The 22,964-nt window shown below is 48.9% G+C and overlaps 1 protein-coding gene across 17 annotated transcripts in view; it reads right to left on the bottom strand.

Annotated features, from left to right (window-relative positions):
• Positions 1 to 22,964, bottom strand: part of LOC143655793 (uncharacterized) — a 60,078-nt gene that overhangs the window by 3,558 nt on the left and 33,556 nt on the right. For 5 of the 17 annotated variants that reach the window (XR_013162258.1, XR_013162259.1, XR_013162257.1 and 2 more), the window contains 5 exons: positions 22,544 to 22,607; positions 18,893 to 19,158; positions 18,281 to 18,354; positions 15,620 to 15,796; positions 13,000 to 13,086 (listed from right to left, as the gene is read on the bottom strand). Coding sequence is in view for 10 of the 17 variants with exons in the window: in XM_077127247.1 (XP_076983362.1) it covers positions 19,042 to 19,158; positions 22,544 to 22,607 (181 nt within the window). In the remaining 7 variants the exon portion in view is untranslated. Of the gene's footprint in view, positions 1 to 12,999; positions 13,087 to 15,619; positions 15,797 to 17,096; positions 17,224 to 18,280; positions 18,355 to 18,892; positions 19,159 to 22,543; positions 22,608 to 22,964 lie in introns of those variants that run through there. The other 12 variants (XR_013162260.1, XR_013162261.1, XM_077127240.1 and 9 more) reach the window with 11 other exon arrangements.

Here is a 22,964-nt window from a genome sequence, read left to right as displayed (position 1 = left end):
TTGATAAAAACTGAGCAGGCTCATCGTGACTAAAGCAGAGGTGGAGAGTTGGGGTCAAGGGCACAAAGGACACAAGGCTGGTCGGGCCTGCAGATCCTGTCTTTCCCCGCCAAGGGACCTCTGAAGGAGAAGTGGCTTTTGTAAGAAGCGTGGTGCCACCTCTTCAGCTTGCTGGAAAGACCTCGGCTAACCGTCCTCAGTGGGCCAGCCCTGCGCAGCTCAAAAGGGGGGCTCTCACTTGTCCAGCAATCCCAGAGGGCACCCATACAACCCCTGGAGACTTTGCTTCCTGCATCGCAGCTCCCAATGTCTTGACGCCTGGGTGGTGCAGAGCGAGGGGGCCCCAAGTCTCCGAGGACAGGTCACCCCCGCTGGGTCCTGGGCAGCATGTCTGGGCACGCCCCTGCATCACCCGGAAGGAGGCCCCACCCCACACTGGCATCCTCCTCTCACCCAGACTGGCCCTGCCCATGTTAACCTCCACAGTTCCTTCCAGGACGGTGGGGACACTTCACTAGAACAGACCCGTGAGAAGGCAGCAGATGGGAGGTGGCTGGCTCTCCACTATGTGCATGAAGTTTTGAGTGATCTTTCTTGAGACTTTTGACTGTTTGAGGCCTAAACAGGGGCACAGGGGCACTCATGGCAGACCCTGAGTGCGAAGGACAAAGAGGTCACACAAGCTCAAGCCTGGACACCAACTGGTGAGCAAACCTGCTTGGCTGGACAAATAGATGTTTCAACCAGACAGCGGGCCATGAGAAGTGGGTGAGACTTTCAGACCCCAGGCCTGTGCCCTCTGACATTTGTCCTGCCATGCTACCCATTCCTCACTGAGCTGGAGGGCAGGCATGCCACCCAATGTGCACCCAGGCAGGGGCAGGACCCTCAGCAGTCAGCGGCACAGGGATGGTGGGTAGGCACTTCACAGCCGCCACTTGGCTGGGCTATGGTTTGCATCTCTGGCTGTGCCCATCCCTATGGCAGGAGTGGCATTTGTTGTGGGGCCCTTTGCCCGGAAGCACAGTCCTTCCATCTCCTAGGACCGTTCCTCTTTAGCTTCTAGAAGCAGCACCCAGGGTGCTTGGCTTCTGGGACCACTGGATAGGGTCCCGGCTCTGGGTCTGAAACAGCCTGCATCAGCACAAGCAGGCCTGGAGGACAAGAGTCAGCTGTCCCTGATTCTGAGGGGTGAGGATGCACAGTCCATGGAAAGTGCCATTATGAGGGGTTGGTTATGTCAGCACCCAGGAGGCCTGCCCCCTCCTTATCTCACACTGTCAACTGCTCATCTAGAAAAACAACAGGCAATAAAGGTCCTTCCATCTCATGCCAAGGCTGTTCTGTGCCCTAGCTCTGAAAACAAGAACATGGGGATAACAGAGCAGTGAGGGCATGCAGGCGCCATGTGCCTGGGGTGCCCGAGGCCAGCCTGGCCTGTGCCACCGGGGAGGACTCCATGGAATGTTGTAAAAGAGAGCCCTGGCTCCTCCTCGGAGCACACTGTCCAGGCATCTGGCTGCATCCTGCACCATCCGCACTTTTCCTTTGGCCTGGGCCCCCTCGATGGCCTTCACGAGGACACCGATCCAATCCCCCCGGTCAGCCTGCCCAGCCCCAGGCTGGTGGGAGGAACAGGCCCTCCCAGCACGTGTGGCTTCCAAGGCGCAGCCTCAGGTTCTGAAGCTCAGCGCAGGGAGAGGCCAGCACCCCCAGGACGGCTGCTCAGCACAGCCCCAGGATCCACTCCATGCCCACCACCCACAGGCTTAGGCCACCCTAAGGCACAGAGGGAGCAATTCAAAATCAAGGATGAACTGCTAAAAGATACAGAAAAAGACATTAAGATTAGTGAACATCAAGCAGATGCTCAATGAGGAGTAGATCAAAATCTCCAGTTTCTGGAACAAGTCCCAAGACAGATGGGGGAAAAAAATCCAGAAACCTTTAGTATTCCATTTTAATAAAATGGAATCATTATTTTTACACAAAGCCAGCAGCTGGAAACACTGGCTAATGTTTATAAAGTGAACTGAACTGCCTGGAAAAAAATCCCTTAAATCTACATTTCAAAATTGTCATCATAATTAAATATATAATACAATGATTTATTTGTGTTCAGTATCACAGGCCGACGGAGAAATAAACCAATTAGAGCAGTGTGTTAATAAAACAGGTAATTAAAAAATAAAAGACAAGCTAAAAACTCTGTTGTTTTCTAACCAAAGATTCTTAAAAACCAAGCAAACAAGAATACTGTGTGGCGAACGCGTCCCAAGGACCGACCCTCCAGCACCCCTGACCTGCAGGCTTCAGGACAAAATGGTCTGGGGCAGGAGCTCAGACAGGAGAGGGGGCCCTGCCCACTGCAGAGAGGCTGTAGTTGGGGAGGAGGCTGCCTCAGCAAGTGCAGCCTGGCTGAGGTCCGGACAGGAGGCCACCTACCAGGCCCAAATTTAAAAATGAAACCCTCAGAACCCGGGTAATCTCCCTCCCTCCCTCCCTGCTGCCCTTCCTCTATGCCTGTTAGTTCTCTCCCATGGGACACCACCACCCTCCTCCGCCCCTGCTGATACCCTCCCCGGGGCATCACTACCCTGTCCCTGTTGACCCCTCCCCCAGGACACCACCCTCCCCTCCCCTATCCCTGCTAACCTCCTATTCTGGGGTGCTGCCCTCCCTGCCACATCCCAGCTGCCCATTTCTTCCTAGGATCCAGCCCTGACGTATGGGGCCTGCCTCCTGACAGGCATGGCCTGTACTTAGTATGTACATGTCAGCACCTGGCAACTGGTTTAAAAAGGCAGCCACCAGTTCCCCAAATTGCATCCAGAACGGGAACTGTCAGGCAGGACAGGGCAGCAGGTGAGTAGAGGATGGGCCAGGGGGAGACGGCGAGCCTGGCACCACCGTCACTCCCTGTCACCTGAGCACAGTTGAGCACCCCAGCTGCCAGTTGCCAGTTGCCAGCATACAGGCATAAAGGACACCTATGGGAGTGCAGCAGCAGGCGGCACACAGAGCCCAGGTGGACACCCATCCAGGGGTGCTGCATCCTCTCAGGCAGAGCAGGAGCATCGTGTTTAATTTCTGTACATTTTAATTACAGCCAACACGGCACCAAATCTGACCTGTGCACTGCCATCACAGGGCCGCACAGAAGGAGGCACACCTGTCCGTGTGCATCATAAGAGTGATCTGTGCTGATTCTATGGGGAAGGGCCTCCTGGGGGGGCATGGGACAACCTTCACTGGCCACAACCATGCACCCAAGGCTTCCCGAGGAATCCAGTTTCCAGGGTGGTACTGGTCTGTGATCTCCAGGACACTACTGGGTGCCTGGCATTGGACAGAGCACCCGGAGCAAGGGACATGGGGTGCCATGAAGACCCAAACCTCAGTGCCCTGCCAGGCATGGCCCCCAGGACCGCAGCCCCTGGAGCATACCATGGGACCCCCATTACCCTATGAGGACTGGCAAGGCCAGCGACCCAACAGCAAGGTGGTAGGAAAGATCTGCTGGACAAACGATGAATAAGCGTCAGAATTTAGGAACAGCAAGTTTTGATGGTGAAAGCAGACCTGGAATAGTGAAGCCCTCTGCACGCCTCCTTGGAAAGAGAGACGCCCCTGGCTCACATCTGCCAAGCAGGCACCAGCAACCTGTGGGCACTGACCTGCTCTACACATCAAGATTTTTCTAAACACACTCTAGTTCTGAACAATTCTTAATCACAAAAATCAAAGAGGCTGACATACAAAATATATCTACCTAAGGGGAGGTAGGTGGTCTGGGAGGACTGACCCCACAGCAGCTGTAGCCCATACCTGTCCGAGGGGCAGAGGCAGTTGGAGGGTCAGAACTCTGGCTCACATTCCATCACAGTCTCCGGGGGGGCCTACCCCAGGCTATGAGTCCACAGGAACAGGTGGGGCCCGGGAATCCATAGGCCCAGCAAGGTCCCAAGTGCTGCTGGTCTGGGCAGCCACCACCCCTGAGTACCCACCTCTGAGGACCCACCCCCAAGGACCCAGACCCGAGGACTCACCCCCTGAGGACCCAGTCTCTGGGGACCCACCCTCAAGGAACTGCCCCTGAGGACCCACTCTCTGAGGACCCACCCTCAAGGAACTGCCCCCGAGGACCCACCTCCTGAGGACCCACCCACTGAAGACCCACCACGGTGAGTCTGCCACCCGGAAGTCTCCTTGGCCCCTTTGTGACCCTCCCCCTGCCACCCCACACCCTCCCCAGAAGCCACCGATCTGCTTTCTGTTGCTGGGGAGCAGTCTGCCTTTTCACGACTATGACATGGAGTTCAAAGGACACATTGTTTTTCCCTGGCTGCTTCCATGCAGTGCATCACACTGACATCCATCCATGCTCAGGTAGTATAGGTGCTCTTTCCTGTGTATTGCTGAGCATGTCCCACAGCACAGATGTACCACAGCATTTATCCATTCGCTGCTGAGTATGATCTGAGTAGTTTGCCATGTTTAGCGATTATGAATGAAGCCAAACAATGAACGATGAACAGTTTTGAGCGCGTGGGCCTCCATGTCTCTTAGGGAAATACCTGGGAGTGGAATGGCTGGGTCATGGGAGAGGTGTATTTTAACGTTCCAAGAGGCTGCTGGATGCTTCTCTGGGTGGGGTTCCACTGTCCATTTCCACCTGTAGCCTGTGAGAGTACCAGTTTCCTTATATTTTTGCCCACACTTGGCGTGATCAGTCTTTTTTATTTTAGCAAATGTTGGAAACTCAGTGGTATTTAGGGGGAAACTGCAGCCTTGACTGCACTTCCCACATGACAAGTGAGGCCGAGCATCTCACACACACGGTTTGCCACTCTGAATCCTGGGTGAGGGGTCTGTGGGAGGTAGATTCAGGTGTCAACTTGGCCAGGTGAAGATCCCTAGTTATACTGCTGTGGACATGAGCCGATGGCACGTGAACCTCATCTGTTCCTGATAACATCTGCAGTCGTCCAGGAGGCATGCCTGCTGTAATCAATGTCTGATTTAATTGGCTGGTGCTTAAATGAGAGAGCTCAACATAGCACAGCCCAAGCACCTCAGCATACCTCATCTCAGCACTTGCAGCTCAGCCCAGGCCTTCGGAGATGCAGGAAGGAAATACATGAGGAAAGTTGTTGGAACCTAGAGGCCTGGAGAAAAGGCCAGCAGAGATCGCCCTATGTCTTTCCACATAAGAAAGCACCTCCATTGAAAGTTAGCTGCCTTTCCTCTGGAGAACTAACAAAATAAATCCCCTTTTATTAAAAGCCAATCCATCTCTGGTGTGTTGCATTCGGCAGCTGGCAAACTAGAACAGGGCCCATTCAGACTTTTAACTATCTTTCTTTAAGTGGGTGTTCTTCTTACTGGGTTCTGGCAGTTTGTTACTTATACAGTGCTTAGGTACAAGTCTTTTCTTCAACATGTTTGCAAATTTTTCTTCCCAGGTTGTGAATTGCTTACTTATTTTTACAAATGTCTTTTGAAGAGGAAATGGGCTCCATTTTGATGAACTCTAATTGAATTTGATCTTGAATTTTACAATAGTTGGTGATTCAAGTGTAACATTTAAGGAATCTTTGTCAAACCCATGTTTTCAAGATGTAACAACATAATGAGATATAATGTTTTCTTGAAGTTTTTCAGTTTTAGCTTCATTTAGGCCTCTGGTAAACCTGAGTTCATTTTTTAATATGTTTTGCTGTCAGGGCTGGCCGAGGTTCTGTTTCTGCCTATGGCCATGGAGCTGCTACAGCACCATTTGTTGAGAACTTTGTCCCCTCCCCAGTGAACCTGCTCTGGTGAGTTTCTCAAAAGTCCATCTGTTTACAGGTTTGCTCCCAGCTCTTGGCACTGTTCTCTGGCCGCTCACCTGGCCTACACTGGCCTGGCACTGTCTCACTCAGCTGAGCTCTATGGCACATCATAGTTGGGTAATGGAGGCCTCCAGTTTTGTACTTTCACAAAGTTGTTCAGGCTATTCTAGGTTGTTGATATTTCCTTATAAATTTCAGAACCACTTTCTCAGTTTTCACAAATTTTCATGAGGAACCCAGTCAGACTTTGAATGGTTTTGCCCTGAATCTCTAGATCCACGTGGGGAGAGCCCATCCAAGGTGTGGACATGGCAGTGTGGGAGCTCACAGCCAGGAGTGTGCAGACCCCACTCCCTCACTTGGCACCCTACCCACCCCCTTGGGCAGCCCATCCACTGCCAGTCTGTGGCAGACAGCTGGAGAGCTCTTGCAGAAGCTCACACCTCTGCTTGAGAACTTATGTAGGGGCGTGTGCCAATTTGAAAGGGCTTACATCCTCTAGAAAAGCCATTTTTTAATACTAATCAATCTTGTGGAAGCAACCATTTCCTCTAATCGCTATTCAGTACTATCATTTGGAAATTTGATTAGATTATGTCCAGATATGTGACTCACTCAATTCTGGGTTTTAAATTTCATTAGATGAAGAAGCGTCTCCACCCATTCTATGTGGGACTTGATTAATCTATAAAGAGGAGACATTTTGGAGAGAGTTCCTTTTGAGAATGAGGAGAGAGCCAAAGAACCACAACAGAAGGATGAGAGAACCACAGAGTCCACCAGCTGGCGACCTTTGGAGGTGAAGAAGGAAAACACCTCCTGGGAAACTTTAATAAGCAAGAGGCCTGAAGAGAAAACCAGCAGATGCTGCCATGTTGGCCATGTGCCTTTCTAGCTGAGGGAGAAACCCTGAATGTTACTGGCTGCGGTAGCTAGGTCCAGGTGTCAACTTGGCCAGGTGAAGATGCCTAGCTTTGTTGCTGTGGACATGAGCCAATGGCAGTGAAGCTCATCTGTTGCTGATCATATCTGCAGTTTGCGAGGAAGCGTGTCTGCTGCAATGAATGATGTTTCATTTAATTGGCTGGAAGCTTAAATGAGAGCACTCGATCCAAGGGGCTCAGCATACCTCATCTCAGCACTCACAGCTCAGCCCAGGCCTTTGGAGATGCAGAAAGGAATCACCCCAGGGAAAGCTGTTGGAACCCAGAGGCCTGGAAAGAAGGCCAGCAGAGATACCCCACCCCACACACCCTCCCCATGGCTACCCATGTAAGAAAGAATCTCAGTTGAAAGTTAGCTGCCTTTCCTCTGAAGAACTGTACCCTGCACTCCTTCCCTCTGTCCCAGCACCTGCACCCTAGGCTCCTTCCCTCTGTCCCAGAACCTGCACCCTACGTTCCTTCCCTCTGTCCTCAGTACCTGCACGCTCCCAGTACAGGCTGCATGGAGCTGCATGGTGCACTGGGGGTTCAGCCCCAAACTCAGGGTGCCTTAGTAATGAAAAGCATCTCAAGACAAACAAGACTGGCATTCCATCATGCTGCTAAAAGGTCCTGAACAACCACAAGCACCCACAACTCAGGTCTGCCATGCTGCCAAGGAGGGTCTGGCACAGGAGCAGATTTACAGGGCCCACAGCTCCTTCCCAGCTGTCTGCAGGGAGTGGGAGAGTCTTCTGGGCTCAGCCTGCCCTCAAAAGATGACAGGCCCTCCACGGAAGGAGGCTTCTTGGCGGTGCCAATGGCAGCAGGAACGGACATGCCCACCTGCTGGTCAGCAGGGCTGGGGCACTGGCTGTCCCAGGCCAAGCCACCAGCAACAACCCAGGAGGAAGCCACAGTAGGGACGGTGCAGCCTGGACAGTGGAAGGAGCTGCCACCCTGCAGGTTCGAGCCTGTCTTGGCTCAGCACAAATCGGCTGGGCTCCATCCCTCAGTTCAGCACAAACCCTACTTCCAGCTATGGGATCTGAGGGTCTCTCTGCAGCTGTTGGGCCCTGCCCAGAGCAAGGCCTGGAAGAGAGGCCCCACGGACAGCCTGGCTTCAGGGTCACGACTGACCAATGTCGACACTGGCAATGGCCCCATGGCCCCTTTCTCCCATTCTCTCGACATTCCTAGGTCAGACAATCAGGAGAGAACACTTACAACGCTTCCTGGGGTGATGCCATGCTGTTGCAGCCGGAGAAGGTGACAAGAAATCATATGAAAATAAACTTGCCATTTCTACCTCATTCAGCCACTTGGAAGCCAGGGACCAGGGAAGTCACTGCTATAGCATCCTTCTATTGATATGCTGGCTTCAGGAAGGAGGGATGAGTCTTTTATGCTCCTCGGTGGGCCGCATGGTTTCATGTCTTGGAGGGGGCCAGGCCATCCCCTTGGAAGGTCACAAACCCCACAAAGCACTTGCTCAGCACCAGAGGCCAGGGAAGGACTCACCTGAATCATATCCATGGAGGCACGCCCATCCCAAGGGCAACAGCAGGAAAGGTCCTCCAGGGGAGGTGCATGCTGAGACCAGAGGTGTGGTGACCCTCGGAAAGCCTGATGCCAGACCCCAGTACTCTAGGCCAGGTAGGTGCCCATCTCTGTGGCAGGTGTGGACACAGGTTTCAAGATGGGTGTCTCTGGGGAGCACTCCTCCCTGACCGTGGGGATCCCCGGGCTCAGCTTGCCCCATGGAGAGTCCTTGAATGACCCAAGAGGTTGGTTAGGGCTTGGTGTGCGGCACGGTGGGTTCTCAGGAGCCCTCCAGGGCACAGCAATTTCCTCTCTTTGATTCTCTTCTGGAAACAAAGCTAATGTTCTATTTCCCATGGTCAGAGGATAGAATTGGAAACTCTTAAAAACTCACTGGTGATTCAATATGGAATCCATACAGAAATGTTCTTGGTGTGCTGATTCACCAAAGTTTGCAGGAGACCCAACACGTTTAAGGTTGTAACACAGAAACCAAACGGTGCAGCCCATGGCCCTGAGCCCACCCACAGGCTACGGCCTTCCTGATGGGTTGTGCTCTGGCTCTCTGCCAGGACCCTGTGGGACAGAGTCATCCTTTCGGGCAGCCACAGGAAGGATTCAGGGCCTTGGGAGGCTGGCAGCCAGGCATAGAGCAATCCCCAACCAGGACACACAGCCTGCCCTCCTCCTACAAGTCCTCCTCAGCTACATGAGCCTTCCAGGATGCCTCCCTCCAAGGACAGGCCAATACCAAGCTCGGCACCTGGGGAGCTCACCAGCCCATAACTTGAGACAGCTACACCCCCAGGGCCCCCATCTGGTTCCTAAACATGACTCACCTTCGAGCTCTACACATGTGGACATCTGCCTCACTGCTGGAGGTAACAGGCACTCACATTTAATCCACAGATGGAATTTACGGGCCCTCCCACCCCAAGCACTGCTCGGCCCCTGGGGACTCAGCCATTAACCCAAAGCCATTCACTGAGCACAATGCCCCAGAAGGATGGAGGGGCTACAAGGGCTGCTCCAGATCCTTCACCCAGCAGCCTCCCTGACCACAGGACACCATGGCAGAGGCCACGCGGAGGTGGGGGGGGGTGTCCATGCACTTCCAGTGAAGAAGTGTCCCAGGGACGACACAAGCATCAGCCCTGGGGTAGGAACATGTAGGTTATTCCAAGAACTGCACAGCAGTCAGCAGTGTGGCTGGGACCCAGGACCAAGGTGGGACCAGAGATGCTCTGGGGGAGGGGGCCCAGGCTGGGAGGACCCTGAAGGTATTATGCCATGGGCGTTTTCTCAGGGAAATGAGAGCCACAAGAGACTCTGAGCTGGGGAGCAGAGGGCACGTTGGAGCTAACTGCTGCCAGGTGGGGAACAAGAGGGCCAGCATGGGGGCAAAAGGCTGTGTGCAGTGCCATCTCGGTGACCCAACCACCCAGACCACATGGGTGCCGGGGCCTCTGCTCCAACCGCCCCTAAGCCTCGACTGATCCCTGAAGCTCTACTTTGGACACACACCCCGCTGCAAACCACTCCTCACTTTCACCATCGTCCTCCCCATGGGCCGGCAGTGAAGCCCACTGGATGCACTGGCTGAAAGCAAGTGAAGTGACACAGATCTCTCTCCAGTGCTCCTTGTAACAGCGAGAAGTGGATGGACTGGCCCCTTGGGCTGCACAGGTCTAGGCTCAACAAACATAGGCCACCTGGAGGGGAGAGCAGGCAGCAGCAGCAGCAGCTAACATTTAGATGCTGTCCACACGCAAGAACTGTCCACATGCAGTGCTGTCCACACCCGGTGCTGTCCTGAGTAGCCAGCACTGTCCACACCCCACACTGTCCTGGGAACCCAGCACTGTCCTGAGTACCCAGGACTGTCCATGCCCCGTGGTGTCCTGAGGACCCAATGTTGCCCAAACACCACACTGTCCTGAGCACCCAGCACTGTCCTAGCACTTGGCCCTGTCCATAGCTGTGCTGTCTATACCCGATGATGTCCACATACCACACTGTCCTGGAAATTCAGCACTGTCCACACCTTGCACTGTCCAGAGCACCCAATGTTGTCCACACACCACATTGTCCTGAGCACCCAGCACTGTCCACAACCCGTGCTGTTCTGAGTATGTTGTCCACCCACCATGCTGTCCTGAGCACCCAGCACTGTTCACACCCAATGCTGTCCACACAGCACACTCTCCTGAGCACTCAGCACTGTTCTAGCACTTGGCCCTGTCCACACCTACTGCTGTCCACACCCGCCACTGCCCACACCTGGTGCTGTCCCGGGCAGGCCCACCACATGCATGGCCTCACCTAAGCCTACTCAAGCTGTGGCCGACAAAGCACAGTCACAGCGCTGAGCTCAGGGTCTCACCCCGAGGCCTGGCTGCCCTCCACGATCTGATGAGAAGCCACACAAGGGAAGGTCCCGGTGAGTATCCAGAGGCTGTACTGGGCCCGAGACCCAGCCCAGAGGGGACGGCGGCCCCAGGAGGACCCACTCAGCTCCGCAGACCCAGCCACGCAGGGCGCCCTGCCACACCCCACCTCTCCACCCCTTGGGCCCCTTCCCTCCTCAACACCACCCCCCCCAGAAGATCTTCCTTTCTCCCAAACTGGGCCTCCCAGTCTCATCTTCCTGAGGCTGAGTTGGCCATCCAGCATGGAGCCCTGAAGGGGAAACCTCCCTCCACACGAGTCCGTGAGTGCTGCCTCATTCCCCACCACAGGGTGGCGGCGGGTGCTCTCAGGGGCCAGGGCTGATGGGTCTGCTCCCCTCCCCATCAGCAACCCCTGGCTCCTGCCCCGGGCCAGGACATCCTAGACCCCCATCTGACCACATGGTCTCAACTAGGCCTTGGTGTACTGTCTGGATGGCTGCAGAAGCCCCCTGAACCCCCAAGTGCTGGGCTTCCCAAGGACATGCAGGCGGTGGGGGGCTTGCGAGTTCACAGGCCAGGGAACCGAGTGGGGGCCCTGGGCAGGTACCCACAAGGAAACAAGACTCGCCCAGTCACTTAAGGTGAGATGACCAGGCCTCGGGGCCAGAGCACAGTTTTGGTGCAACATCCTGGCAAAGTGGGGGCCAACAGCATGCAGGGCCTGGCCTTGGGGGGCTCAGGTGAGGGATAGAACCCTCAGGTAAGGGTCCCCACCCCACCTGCTACCTCTGAAGGGTCAACTTCATTCTGGGAACAGGCCAGGATTCTGACCCCATTCATATTTGCGACAGCATTTACATACAAGACAAATGCATTTCAATTTCCTCTCTCAATTAATGGCCTATTCTTTAGACTCAGCTAAAAAACATTGCTCCACCACTATTAGTCTTATAAAAATTCAATATCCCTCCTCTGACAGCCAGAGGCCAGGGGACTGGGGCGGGGAGGCTGACCACCAGGGCCAGTGAGGCCCAGCCCTCCCGGACACCTTGGAGTGCAGGATCTACTTCACCACATCCAGCACGAGGGAGACAGCGCTGGGCTGGCGGGAGAGGGCTGCATGGCAGAGCTGGCCTGGTGCCATCACCCCAGCAGGGAACAGGCAGACAGGAGGACTCTTGGATGAGCTCCAGATGAAGAGGAGGAGCACCGCTGGGCACTGCTCTGTCCATGCACCCAGACCCCTGTGCGCCCGCCGCACTCTGCCCGAGGCCAGGGCACTGTGGGGGTGCCTGAGCACTGGGAGGGGTGAGGCCGGGCGAGGCAGAGAGGCTGTGTGAGGCTGGGTTGGGGACCAGGAAGGGTGAGGACAACTCCTTGCTATCGCCGGCACAGATGTCCCAATTTAACAACACCAGAAACCCTGGCCCACTCCCTGCTCTCCCTGCACCCAAGGTGGCACCTCTGTCACTGTGTACCCTCCAATGACATGCTTTTCCCCATGCTGGCCTAGGCACTCGCACCCATCACTGCATCCAGCCCCAAGTGGGGCCATGCTCCTGCCAGTGTTAAGCCCTCTGCTGGGCTCAAGGATGAACCAATGACACAGACCAGGCCTCGTGGGAAAGACAGATCCCACATGGGTGCTGCACACACTGCGAAGGGTGGGGAGACAGGGAGGACAGGTGAGGAAACAGTCCACTGTGAGGGAAGCTGGGGCTTCCCTACAGCGGGGTGTTGAGACGATCATGCTCTCACCCAGCAACCAGCTTCCAAAATCCTGCTCGAGCAGTTCCTGCTCAGAAATGCCTCCACCTATCCTGAGCAGAGGGTCTGGCCTGTCTGTAGCTGGCCCCCACCAGACTCTACCCATTGCAAGTGGCCATACACAGCCTTGCAGAAGGTGCCACACTCCTCTGAAGTCCCAGAGCCACCTGCATGCAGCACTCTGTCCCTCTGGGCTTTCCACCTTCCACCCCACATGGTAGGCTCTGCCCTACACAGCAGACTTCACCCCATATGACAGACTCCACCTACACAGCAGGCTCCACCACATATGACAGGCTCCTTCTACACAGCAGGCTCCTTCTACACAGCAGGATCCTTCTACACAGCAGGCTTCTCCCACTGCAGGCTCCACCCCACCATTTAAGGGCTGCAGAGATGCAGCTGGGTCTTCACCTAAAGCACCATCACATTCTGCAAGGGACAGAGATCTTTCAGACCAAGGCAATGGACTTCACCAGGGAAAGCACGTGCTTCCAGCCCCCCACGGCCTCACACTGGGGTCCCAGGCTGACGAGGGCTTACTGTGAACTGCTCCTGGGACTCATAGTCTCATGCAGGTAGATGCAAGCCATGCTGAACTCTGTCATCACATCACTGGACAGGAGCTCTCTGGAAGAGAACGATGACTCTTAAATGCAAACCCACCCAGGCACCTCACTGTTCTGTGGGCACAAGAGTGCTGGCTCTAACACTTTCACACCCTGAAAATCATGAGGCAGAGGAAAGGATGAGTGAAGGATGCTGACAGCTGGGGCAGGAGCCAGCAAGCCTATGTATGTTCGGGTGCTGGGCGCAGAGCCCCGCAGTCACCCCACAGGCCCCCAGATGGAGGACCCTGCCAGGGGTGCAGCCCGGGGCATTCCCTTAGGCACCGGGCACACACTTGAAACTAAGTTGTGCTCAGCCCCTGCTGCTGGTCAAGTCCCTTTCCTTTCCCCTCTGGGAAGCAGCCTACTGGGGAGGGGTGCTGGCTGCCTCAGCTTGGGGAACTCATGGTTCTGGGGGCGCTCACAGCTGGTCCAGCTGGTCCAGACTGGGGTACGCTGTGTGTCCGGTCACTGACGTGGTCCCAGGAGCTATTCTGTACTGTTTCTGGTTACTTAATAGCTGTTCTGGAGGATGAACTAAATACCGGACCTCACTAAGCCACCATCTTGGCTCCTCCTCAATATGTACTATTTTTAAAAAAGGGCTATGATGCTAAGATACACAAAACACAGATTCAGTTAACATCACTGAATTCAAGATACCTTTTGTCATTACATATTTTATTCCACTGGCACATACTAAAATATAAACATTATCTTCCTAAGCTTCTCAAAAACCTCTGGCATTAAAGGCTTGATTAATTACTTGAGATTTTATGTCAATAAGAATTGAGAATCAGGAAAGTTACATCATATATTTTGATGTGTTTCAAAAGTTTACAAGGGCGAATTTACATATGGAGGAAGAAAATGCCAAAAGTGAATATTTTTTAATGCAAAATGAAATTAAATTTAATACCAAAGCAGAAAATACCTTTAAGTGAAGCAGAACCACTGAACCTATTGGAATTTATAGCCACGTTGCAAATCTTATTTGGAATCGTGCTAATGTTAACAGTATCAAGGGATTCAGGGTAACTGAGTTTCTCGGACTGGGCTCAACTCCATTCCAGTCAGGGTTCAAAGGACAGACTAGCTCTTGCTCCTACAGAATGTAGTATAGAAGAGTAACTTCCATCCCATGAAGGGTCAATCGCTGAAGTCATTCACAGCTTAGGTAGTGTGTTCTACATATTTGAATTTTCTATCCCAAAGTTATTTAATTGGTTTCTGAAGCCTGGCTTCAGAGAGTTCATCTTTTATGTAACAAACAGTTAATTTCATCTTCAGTCAAAATCTGACATAGGGAAAGATAGACTTTGAATACAAAATCTTAGTATTTGAAGGACTACTCAGGCCAGTTACAGATTCAAGACACCTGTCAGCAGGGATCTAAAGTCTAATATTTAATCTCACAGGCCCTTAAGAAAGTCACTAAAAAGGGCAGCCAGGGCGAGGGGTAGGGTTGTGTGCTGCTTACCCTCACACTTAGGGAAGTCTAAGTTCTAGACACTCACACCAAGAACAAGAAGTATAAACCATTATGGCCATTCTTCAGGTATAGAAACAAAATTGCCTGAGAAGCTGAGAACAGTCATCACCACAGCTGATATTCATATATGCTCATGATGAGCCAGACAATCTAGGCACTTCACAAATGTAGATTTATGTAGTCACCACATCATCTTTACGAGATGGGAACTAGTTTAATCCTACTTTTGTAGATGAGGAAACTGAAGCAGAGGATCACAATAATGGAATAGTGGAGGCAAGATTCAGCCCAGGAAGTCATGAACTCAGACTAATGGGCCTGAGAAGAGCTGGGACCTAGGATAATTTAACTCCTATGCCACAAGGCCACAAACAGAACACAAGCATGGTATCAAGGCATGCACTGTGCTTTGTTCAGAGGAGACACAAACACATGTCAGTGTGGCTACGGTAGGGGACCTGAAAGAAGCACTGGTGCCCCAGAGTTACATTCTACTGCACTACCAGGCCGGGCTTATTCTGCTGGCCCCTACTTCAGTATGAATTTCCAGCAAGAGAGTCCTCTGATCCCTCTCTTGAACAACCTTTTAAGAGGAAGAGCCAGGTATAAGTAGAATATTCAGCCAGAATACTTATATCTGGTTAATACCTGGGCTGCTCACCACTTTCAGTGGGACACCTATAGGGGCTGGCAAACTACAGTTGGTGGGCCACACCTGCCCACCACCTGTTTCTATGAATGATGTTTTACTGGACAAGCTCACTCATTTACATAATATCCACGGTCATGGCTGCTTTTGCATTACAACAAAAGAGATGATTAGTTGTGAAAGAGACCCTATGGCCTGAAAACCCAAAAAATTTTTTCACCATCTGGACCATTAGAGAAAAGTCTGCTGATCTCTGTACTAGGAAGTTCCAGAGAACAAAGACACTGGAAAATTCTGCTGTAAAACTCAGGTGATTTCTCAGAAAGCACTGAAACACTCAACATAGAAAAAGGTATTTTAAAATAGTGCATCCATTTTTCAGTGAGAAAGAATTTCACATCATCTGGCTCTTACCCTTCATCTCCCGAGGCAAGTTCCTTCTGTCCAAGTGTATTGGGCCCACCTGTCTGTTACTCATTCACAGGGCCCTCTTCTCCTCCTCACCTTCCTCCTTAGGAATGACTGAGCTGTGCCGCCAGGTTTTGCTGCTTTCACCTGGTGTCACTGTGAATTACAAAGGATGGGTGGGATCTGGAAAAAGACACACAGAGCCCTTACAAGATTAACCTTTACTCTGCCAGATCAATGCCCACATTTGGAGCTGCAGGGAAAAAAGTTAGACTTCATATAAAAAACCTCTGTACCCAAGGAGAGCCTTCCAGGAAAGTAATGAAGGTCTCGGCCACCAATCATTTACCTTTCTCAAAGTGCATAGAAAAATTTCCTAAATTCCCCTAAGTCCAATGCAAACCTGAAGCTCAGACCAACCAGACATCAGAGTTCCAAACAGATCTGACTTAAGCAATTTACTCTGTTGTGTGGGATGGGGAGGCAAGGGTGGGTGATGAGAAGAGAGGTGGGAGAGAAGAAGAGAAGGGGTTAAGGAAGATGAAAAATGCAAAAGAAGAAAGGTCTGGAAACAAAGAAAATGAGAAGTTCAAGCTGAAGGAGAAGAAAGTCAAGAGTAGGAGGTGATGGGAAAAGAACAGGCCTAGAGAAATACAAAACATAAGAGAAAAGGAGCATTCTTCTGACATGGATACCTTAGAGCAACAGTCAAACCCTTGGGAACCAGGCTTCTATCTAAACTGTGTGAAGGGAGCCAGTTACCATCAAACAGGAAGTTGAGGGGACTGAGGCAAAATTAGAGCATATGAAAGCGCCCATCAGTTCCAGCAAACTGTGGACACATGTAAAAGACCCCAGTGATTTGATCTTTCAATAAAAGTCATAAATCCTGTTTTTTAGTTTTAGTTTTTTTTATGTTTTTTTTTTTTCATGGGAAGGCACCAGGAACTGAACCCCAGTCTCCAGCATGGCAGGCAAGAACCCTACCTGTTGAGCCATTGTGGCCTGTCCCTGTTTTTTTTTTTTTCAATTTAAATTTTTTCCTCTTTGTTTTAGTGAAATCTCTCTATCTATAAATTAGGAAAATTATTTCTTTAATTTATTTTATTTATTTATTTTTTCACACTGCAATAAAAGCAAAATTGGTCCAGATCCAGCTAACCATAAAAAGTATTTAGCAAGTTTCTTCAGGACTCAGACTTTGCAAAAGCCCTTCCCTGGGAAGGACGTACAAAAGAAAAACAATGGTGCCCCAAATATGGCAGAGAATATGCCTGGGGCCCAGGCCAGGGTACCAACCTGTATCGACACAAGACACTAGATTGCAAATCACTTTGTAAATCAGTTGAGCTACCACTGATACCCCCCAAACCCTTTGCTGATATTTGACCAAGAATAAAAGGTAGAAGAGACCATAGTAAAGTTAATGGAGAGAGACAAAGGGAAAGGCTACAGGTATGCATATGTATGTACAAGTAAATACGTGCTGTCGAGGACAGGGGGCAGAAGTTATGGATGGAGCAAGCCTGGACCCATTGGTGGCTGGACAGAGCAGACACCTGGTGTGTTCTGACCCCAACTAATTTCGGAAATAGTCTCACACTGGATGGCATGAAGGAGAGGAATGATGGTGGGATTTGTAGGAGGAAAAGAGTGGCTGCTGATCAGACTTTTCCTTTTGTTCATGGATGGAGATGCCTGCACAGTGAACTTCTGCTGGGAATCTGCTTGAGGAAACACAGATAGCATGTGCATTTGAATTTTCCCATAGTGAAATTCATGTAAGAAAACTGACAGGCCTGAAAAGCTTATTGTTCACCTGGAAAATGTTCTCTTTCAGAATCCTCTCTTTTTCCCAAAGGGACATGGAAGGTGGAGATACAGAAAGGAGGAAAATTCATTTTCTGAGTGACCTTTCATTAGACAGTCTTCAGAACGCTGTCTATATAATACAGACTTACAGATTATATACTATTATATATCTAGAATAGCTTTTTAGACAATGAGACCTTGTAGATTATTCTAGGAAATTTAACTTAAATTCTCTATTTCATATGATCTATTAGTACTTGCCCCCTTTTCTCAGGGAACAAAGCAGGGGGACTGATGCCTTTTACTAAGGAGGGGAAGAGGTGGGTATTAAGAACTAGTCTTTGGTGAGAATAACCTATGGAAATGAGGGAGATGGTCCAAACTCTAATATCTTCCAAAGGCAGTTATGGTACAGCAGAAAGAATGCAGAACTTAAGGACAGTAAACCAGGGTTTGCGTTTAGCTCTGAATTTCTGAGTTTCACTTTCCTCATCGTCAAAGAGGAATAACAACAGCTGTTTGTCTGCACCTGGGTCTCCCCACTAAGTTGTATTCCCAGCACCTGGAAATATGCTCAACACATGTTAGATGCTCAAAGTCTCAAGACTGTCCAAAAAGAAACAGATATGCAACAAGGAGATCAGTAAACACATCCCATGAACGCATTCACTGAATTTCAGTGAATTAATTCCCTTGTCTATACTTAAGCTACCATTGAAAGCCAACCACTGCTATTCCTATCATGCTATTTTTCCTTAGTTCCTTATACTTCTAATAAGCTTGCTTCCTTGGGCCTTACATATCAGAACACAAGTGAACATTTTTATCTATACAAACATATACTTGAACACTCACCTTCTTCAATGGGTGCATTATACACCACAAAGATTCTAATTCATAGCTTCATATTTCTTTGCATTTTTCCGAGTCTGTACAAGTCAAAAATGTATATTTTTTTAGCCAATGTGTTTCTAAAGCTTATGTGTAAATCAAAGTCCTGTGAGTTAAATATAAACTCAAGTGCATTCAGAGAACTAGTCATTTAAATAAACCTTGACATGAGCTATTCTGCAAAGGCAAGATTTCTCCTGTCTCACACATATATACCTTGAAATCTACAAACTGCTCTCCCACCCCACCCCAATCACATGCTTCCTTCTCCAAGTCTGCCTAAAAGGAAAGGTGCCTATGTGAGCAGCCATGCTTCTAGGAGCCTGGACCACACTCACCTATCAGTTCACTCTCTGTGTTCAGTCACAGTCACTAATGCCCCTAAAGTGGGTGAGATTTTCAGGAGGCCAGTGTCTTTGTACTGAACAGAATGGCCGATTTCAACAAAGGTTCATTTTGAAACCCTAGGTCTTGTGTTTCCAAAAGCTCAGTCCCTACTATTGGAACAGAGTAGGTAGGGATCCTTGCCCATACCAAGCCCTTGCCCCACCCCACAACCAGGCTCTGTGTTCTTACTTCAAGCAGGCTCCTGGCCACTGACCAGAGGGAAGGCTGATGCGGTTGCCATCCTTAAGCTTCAGCTGGCTCTTCCTGAACTTGCCCATGTGTTTTTTCAGTCAGGGCTTCTCCTGGAACAGCTGATAGAGGATGCTGCTAAGCTCCCACTACAGGATGTCGATCTCCTGCTCAGCCAGGTCCTGCTCCCTGCACCACAGCAGCTCTTCCAGGTTCTTCTGCTGGAGCACAGCCCGCGTCAGCTCCTCCTCCCAGGTGCGGAGCTCCTGCAGGACAGGTAGGAACCATGAGAGAGAATCGGGACACTGAGTTCACAGCGGTTAGGGGGGGTAAGGCCAGAGAGCCCCAGAGGGCAAGTGCTTGTGACAACCTGAGGGACTGGCCAGGCCCTGCAGAACTTGTAATAGGTGCCCCATGCTCCAAGTCTCCAGTGGAGAGAGAGGCAATGAGCCCCTAACCACCATGGATGGTGGGGAAAGGAAGGTGTAACATAGGCATACTGAGGATGCAGGAGAGTAGCTAAAGCCACAGGCCAACCCCTAGAGAGGGAAGCTGCGAGCTCCCAGATACTCCTTGAACCTTGTTTAAAACTGCCTGTGGCTAAAAACTATAGTCCTGCATTTGAACTCCACAGTCTTATTTCTATTTTACTTTTTTTCATTTTATAAAGGATTAAAAAAAGACAAACAGAACCAAATTAATGTGATTTAACTTAAAATATGGCCACTGCAAATTAATCACCCTCCAGGCATCACCTAACATTCAAATAAAAACAAATATATTTTCAGGATGGCTGTTCAAGAAGTATGTCAGGCATGTCATCTAAATCTTAGTTTATTTGGTGAATAAGTCCACTGAGGCATGTGCTTTTAACTCTCATCTGGTCCGAAAGGATAATAATTTGCTCTGGAAAGATTGTGAGAACACAGCAAGAAGAGAGAACATTCCCTGAAGTCTTTGCCAAAATAAACTCGCTTGCTGTTCTGCCACACACCCCTGAAATGAACTTTCAATGAACATGTTAAGATGTCATCCCAGACCACGCTGTGCCTCTGCAGCAATTCAAGACAGCCAGACAGAGAATCTCAAAAAATGCAGACAGAGAACTCTCTCTTTTCCTTCTCAGAAGGAGAGCAGGAGACAGAAAGCTGGAAGAGCAGAAGTGGGGCAAAAATCCCATTTTGATTCCCATATCCTGAGCCAAGAATGCTCCTTTCCATTCTGCTCTGAGAATGGGGGTGGAAGCATACAGGTGGGCAGAACCTCTTTCCAGTTTCTCCTTTATCCTTCTGCATGAATTTATAAATGAACACAGCACTGGTTCTCAGGAAGAGGGAGGGTGTATAGAATCAGGAAACAGGAGAGAAAACAGAAAAGAGAACAAAGGATGTGCATAAAAGTTTAAAACCTAGAATATAAACTATTGTCACTAGTTCACCTTTGTGGAACTGAAGTGAGGTGGCAGTTGGAAGCTAAGGCTTAAGAGGACTTAATGTCATTAACCAGAGACCCACACCGAAAAATCAAGACATTTCTTTCAAAGAAGAGCCACAACACTCTGATGGCTGAAACTTGAATTTTCCCCAGTGAAATGCTCCACCACGAGAAGTCATTCCAGACTAAAATAAAGTATAGCAAAAAAGGAACTCTGAAGTAAATAAAAAATATATATATGTATCATTTTATTTCTTTTTCTGTTGTCTTTTTCCTTCTCTAAATAGATGCAAATGTACTAAGAAATGATGAATATGCAACTATGTGATGATATTAAGAATTACTGATTGTATATGTAGAATGGAATGATATCTAAATGTTTTGTTTGTTAATTTTTTTATTAATAAAAAAGTTTAAAATATATATATATATATGTGTGAGTGTGTGTATGTGCGTGTGCGTGTGCATGAGAGAGAACAGGGATGGGGAAAGCTGAGCAGGCAGGTAGAGGACAGAAAAAGAAAGAACAGAGTCAAGATATGAATAAAACACTTTTATGTACTTTTCATCCAACTTGCCCTCCATTCCCAAGAGAATGTCAAAACAGCCATGAAAGTGACAGAAAGGAGATACATAGGAAGATGATTAGCACCTTGAAAAGTGTTACAAGGTAGCGGCATCATGGGATTGACAAAGCCTTCCTGACCAAAAGGGAAATGAGACACAATGAAGTTTTAGTGGCTGAGAGATTTCAAACAGTAGAGAACTTATCCTGGAGGTTATTCTTATGCATTATGTAGATATCACTTTTTAGTTTATGGTGTATTAGAGTGACTGGAGGGAAGTTCCTGAAACTACTGAGCTATGTTCCAGAAGCACTGATTCTTGAAGACGACTATATAACTAAACAACTTTTGCAATATGACTGTTTGACTATGAAAACCTTGTGTCTCATTGCTCCTTTTATCCAGGTTATGGACAGATAAGTGAAAAAATAAGGTTAAAATAAATAATGGGGGGTGGGGGGAATAAAAGGTAAAAAATTGGATAGATTGACCTACTTGTGGTTGGTCAATAAGAGGGAGGTATAAGGGGTATGGAATGTATGTGCTTTTTCTTTTTTCTTTTTTTGGAGTGATGCAAATGTTCTAGAAATGATTATGTGATCACCAACGTGATGATAATGTGAGTCATTGATGGTACACTATGTATGGACTGCATGTGTCTGAAGATTCCTCAATTAAAAAAAAGATAATACAGAAAATGTAAAGCCAGAATAAAAAAAAGTTACAGGGTAGGTACCAATAGTTGCTGAATAATTGCTGAGTCAATAAATGAATGAACTAGAAATAGGAAGAAGAGATAGAAGATAATTTTCTAAATGCAAACCTTTATGTTAACAGGTTCATCATAATTTCCACCAAGAGGGCAGTGTGACAGACACTGTGGGCCTCCATGGACGGAAGGCGGGAAGGTCTGGGCAAACCCCAACCCCAAGTCCAGACGTCCAGGTGGCCGGGCCCTGGGAGCACAGACACTGCCTAGCACTCACTTAGGCTATCACAGAAAACTCTATGGCAGAAGGAAGGCTACTATGAAACAGATCTGCCTCACAGGCTGGGTTTGATTAGCAACTGGATTTATGGGAAAGGAAACTCTATTCTTTTTAAGTTTATTGAGATGTTGACTGTATGAACCTAGTTTCAGAATTTAAAACATATATAATTGACATAAGATGGTTCAAAATGCTACATTAAATAGTGCACTTTAATACTTACATTGTTAATTTATGAAGAAACACTTAGAGGAGATGAGATCTAGACATGATGCTAGCACAATGCAACATGTAATAATCAACATAAAAACTGATCAAGTGTGTTGAAAATAATTCAAAACCATCAAAGAATACTTTTAGTCAGGATTATCAGAAAAATCTGGTAAACTATTTAGAACAAGCCAATTATAAACAAAAAACTTTCAAGTGTATTTAACTTTACTGATATTTTATGGTACTTTTGGTTCTTTAAAATTTTAAATGATTCTACTTTTTTCACTTGTTTTTCATAATGTATAAATAAGCCATTTGGTATATGAGATATACAACCTTTGTAAGCAATCTCAGGTTTGGTAAGCATTGTCCTAGAAGAGTTTACATACTTAAGGATACCAAGATTCATTCTTTTATATCATAAATATAACTTTTAGAAGAAATTCTACCTTTCTCTCATTCATTGGACTGTCACTTATATGGACCACAGGTCCTGGGTGAGATTTAGATGACCTAAAAGGGAAAAAAGTTAGTTGGACTTTTTTTCTCAAAAATTTCAATACAACTAAATGAGAATAAACAGATGGGAAATAAAGAGGTCTGCATAAAGGATACAAATATTTCAGTAAGTAATACCTTGATATGGATCAGAGCAGGAAGAGGGAAAAAAAATGGAAATAACTTGCATGTTGATACAAGCCAGCAAGATTTGCAATTAAAGACCTCCTGTGTAAGAAAGACTCTTGGATTTAGTCAAAGCATTCCATACCCCAGAAACCAGCACCCAGAAGGGTTCTCCAAGCTGAGGTTTCTACACAACTGTCAGTGTTGGCCTCATGCTGCCTCTTCTAGTTTGCTAGCTGCAAGAAT

This window comes from Tamandua tetradactyla, chromosome 14 (genome assembly GCF_023851605.1).
Source record: "Tamandua tetradactyla isolate mTamTet1 chromosome 14, mTamTet1.pri, whole genome shotgun sequence".
Classification (NCBI taxonomy): domain Eukaryota; kingdom Metazoa; phylum Chordata; class Mammalia; order Pilosa; family Myrmecophagidae; genus Tamandua; species Tamandua tetradactyla.
This window is presented reverse-complemented; position numbering and strand designations above follow the sequence as displayed.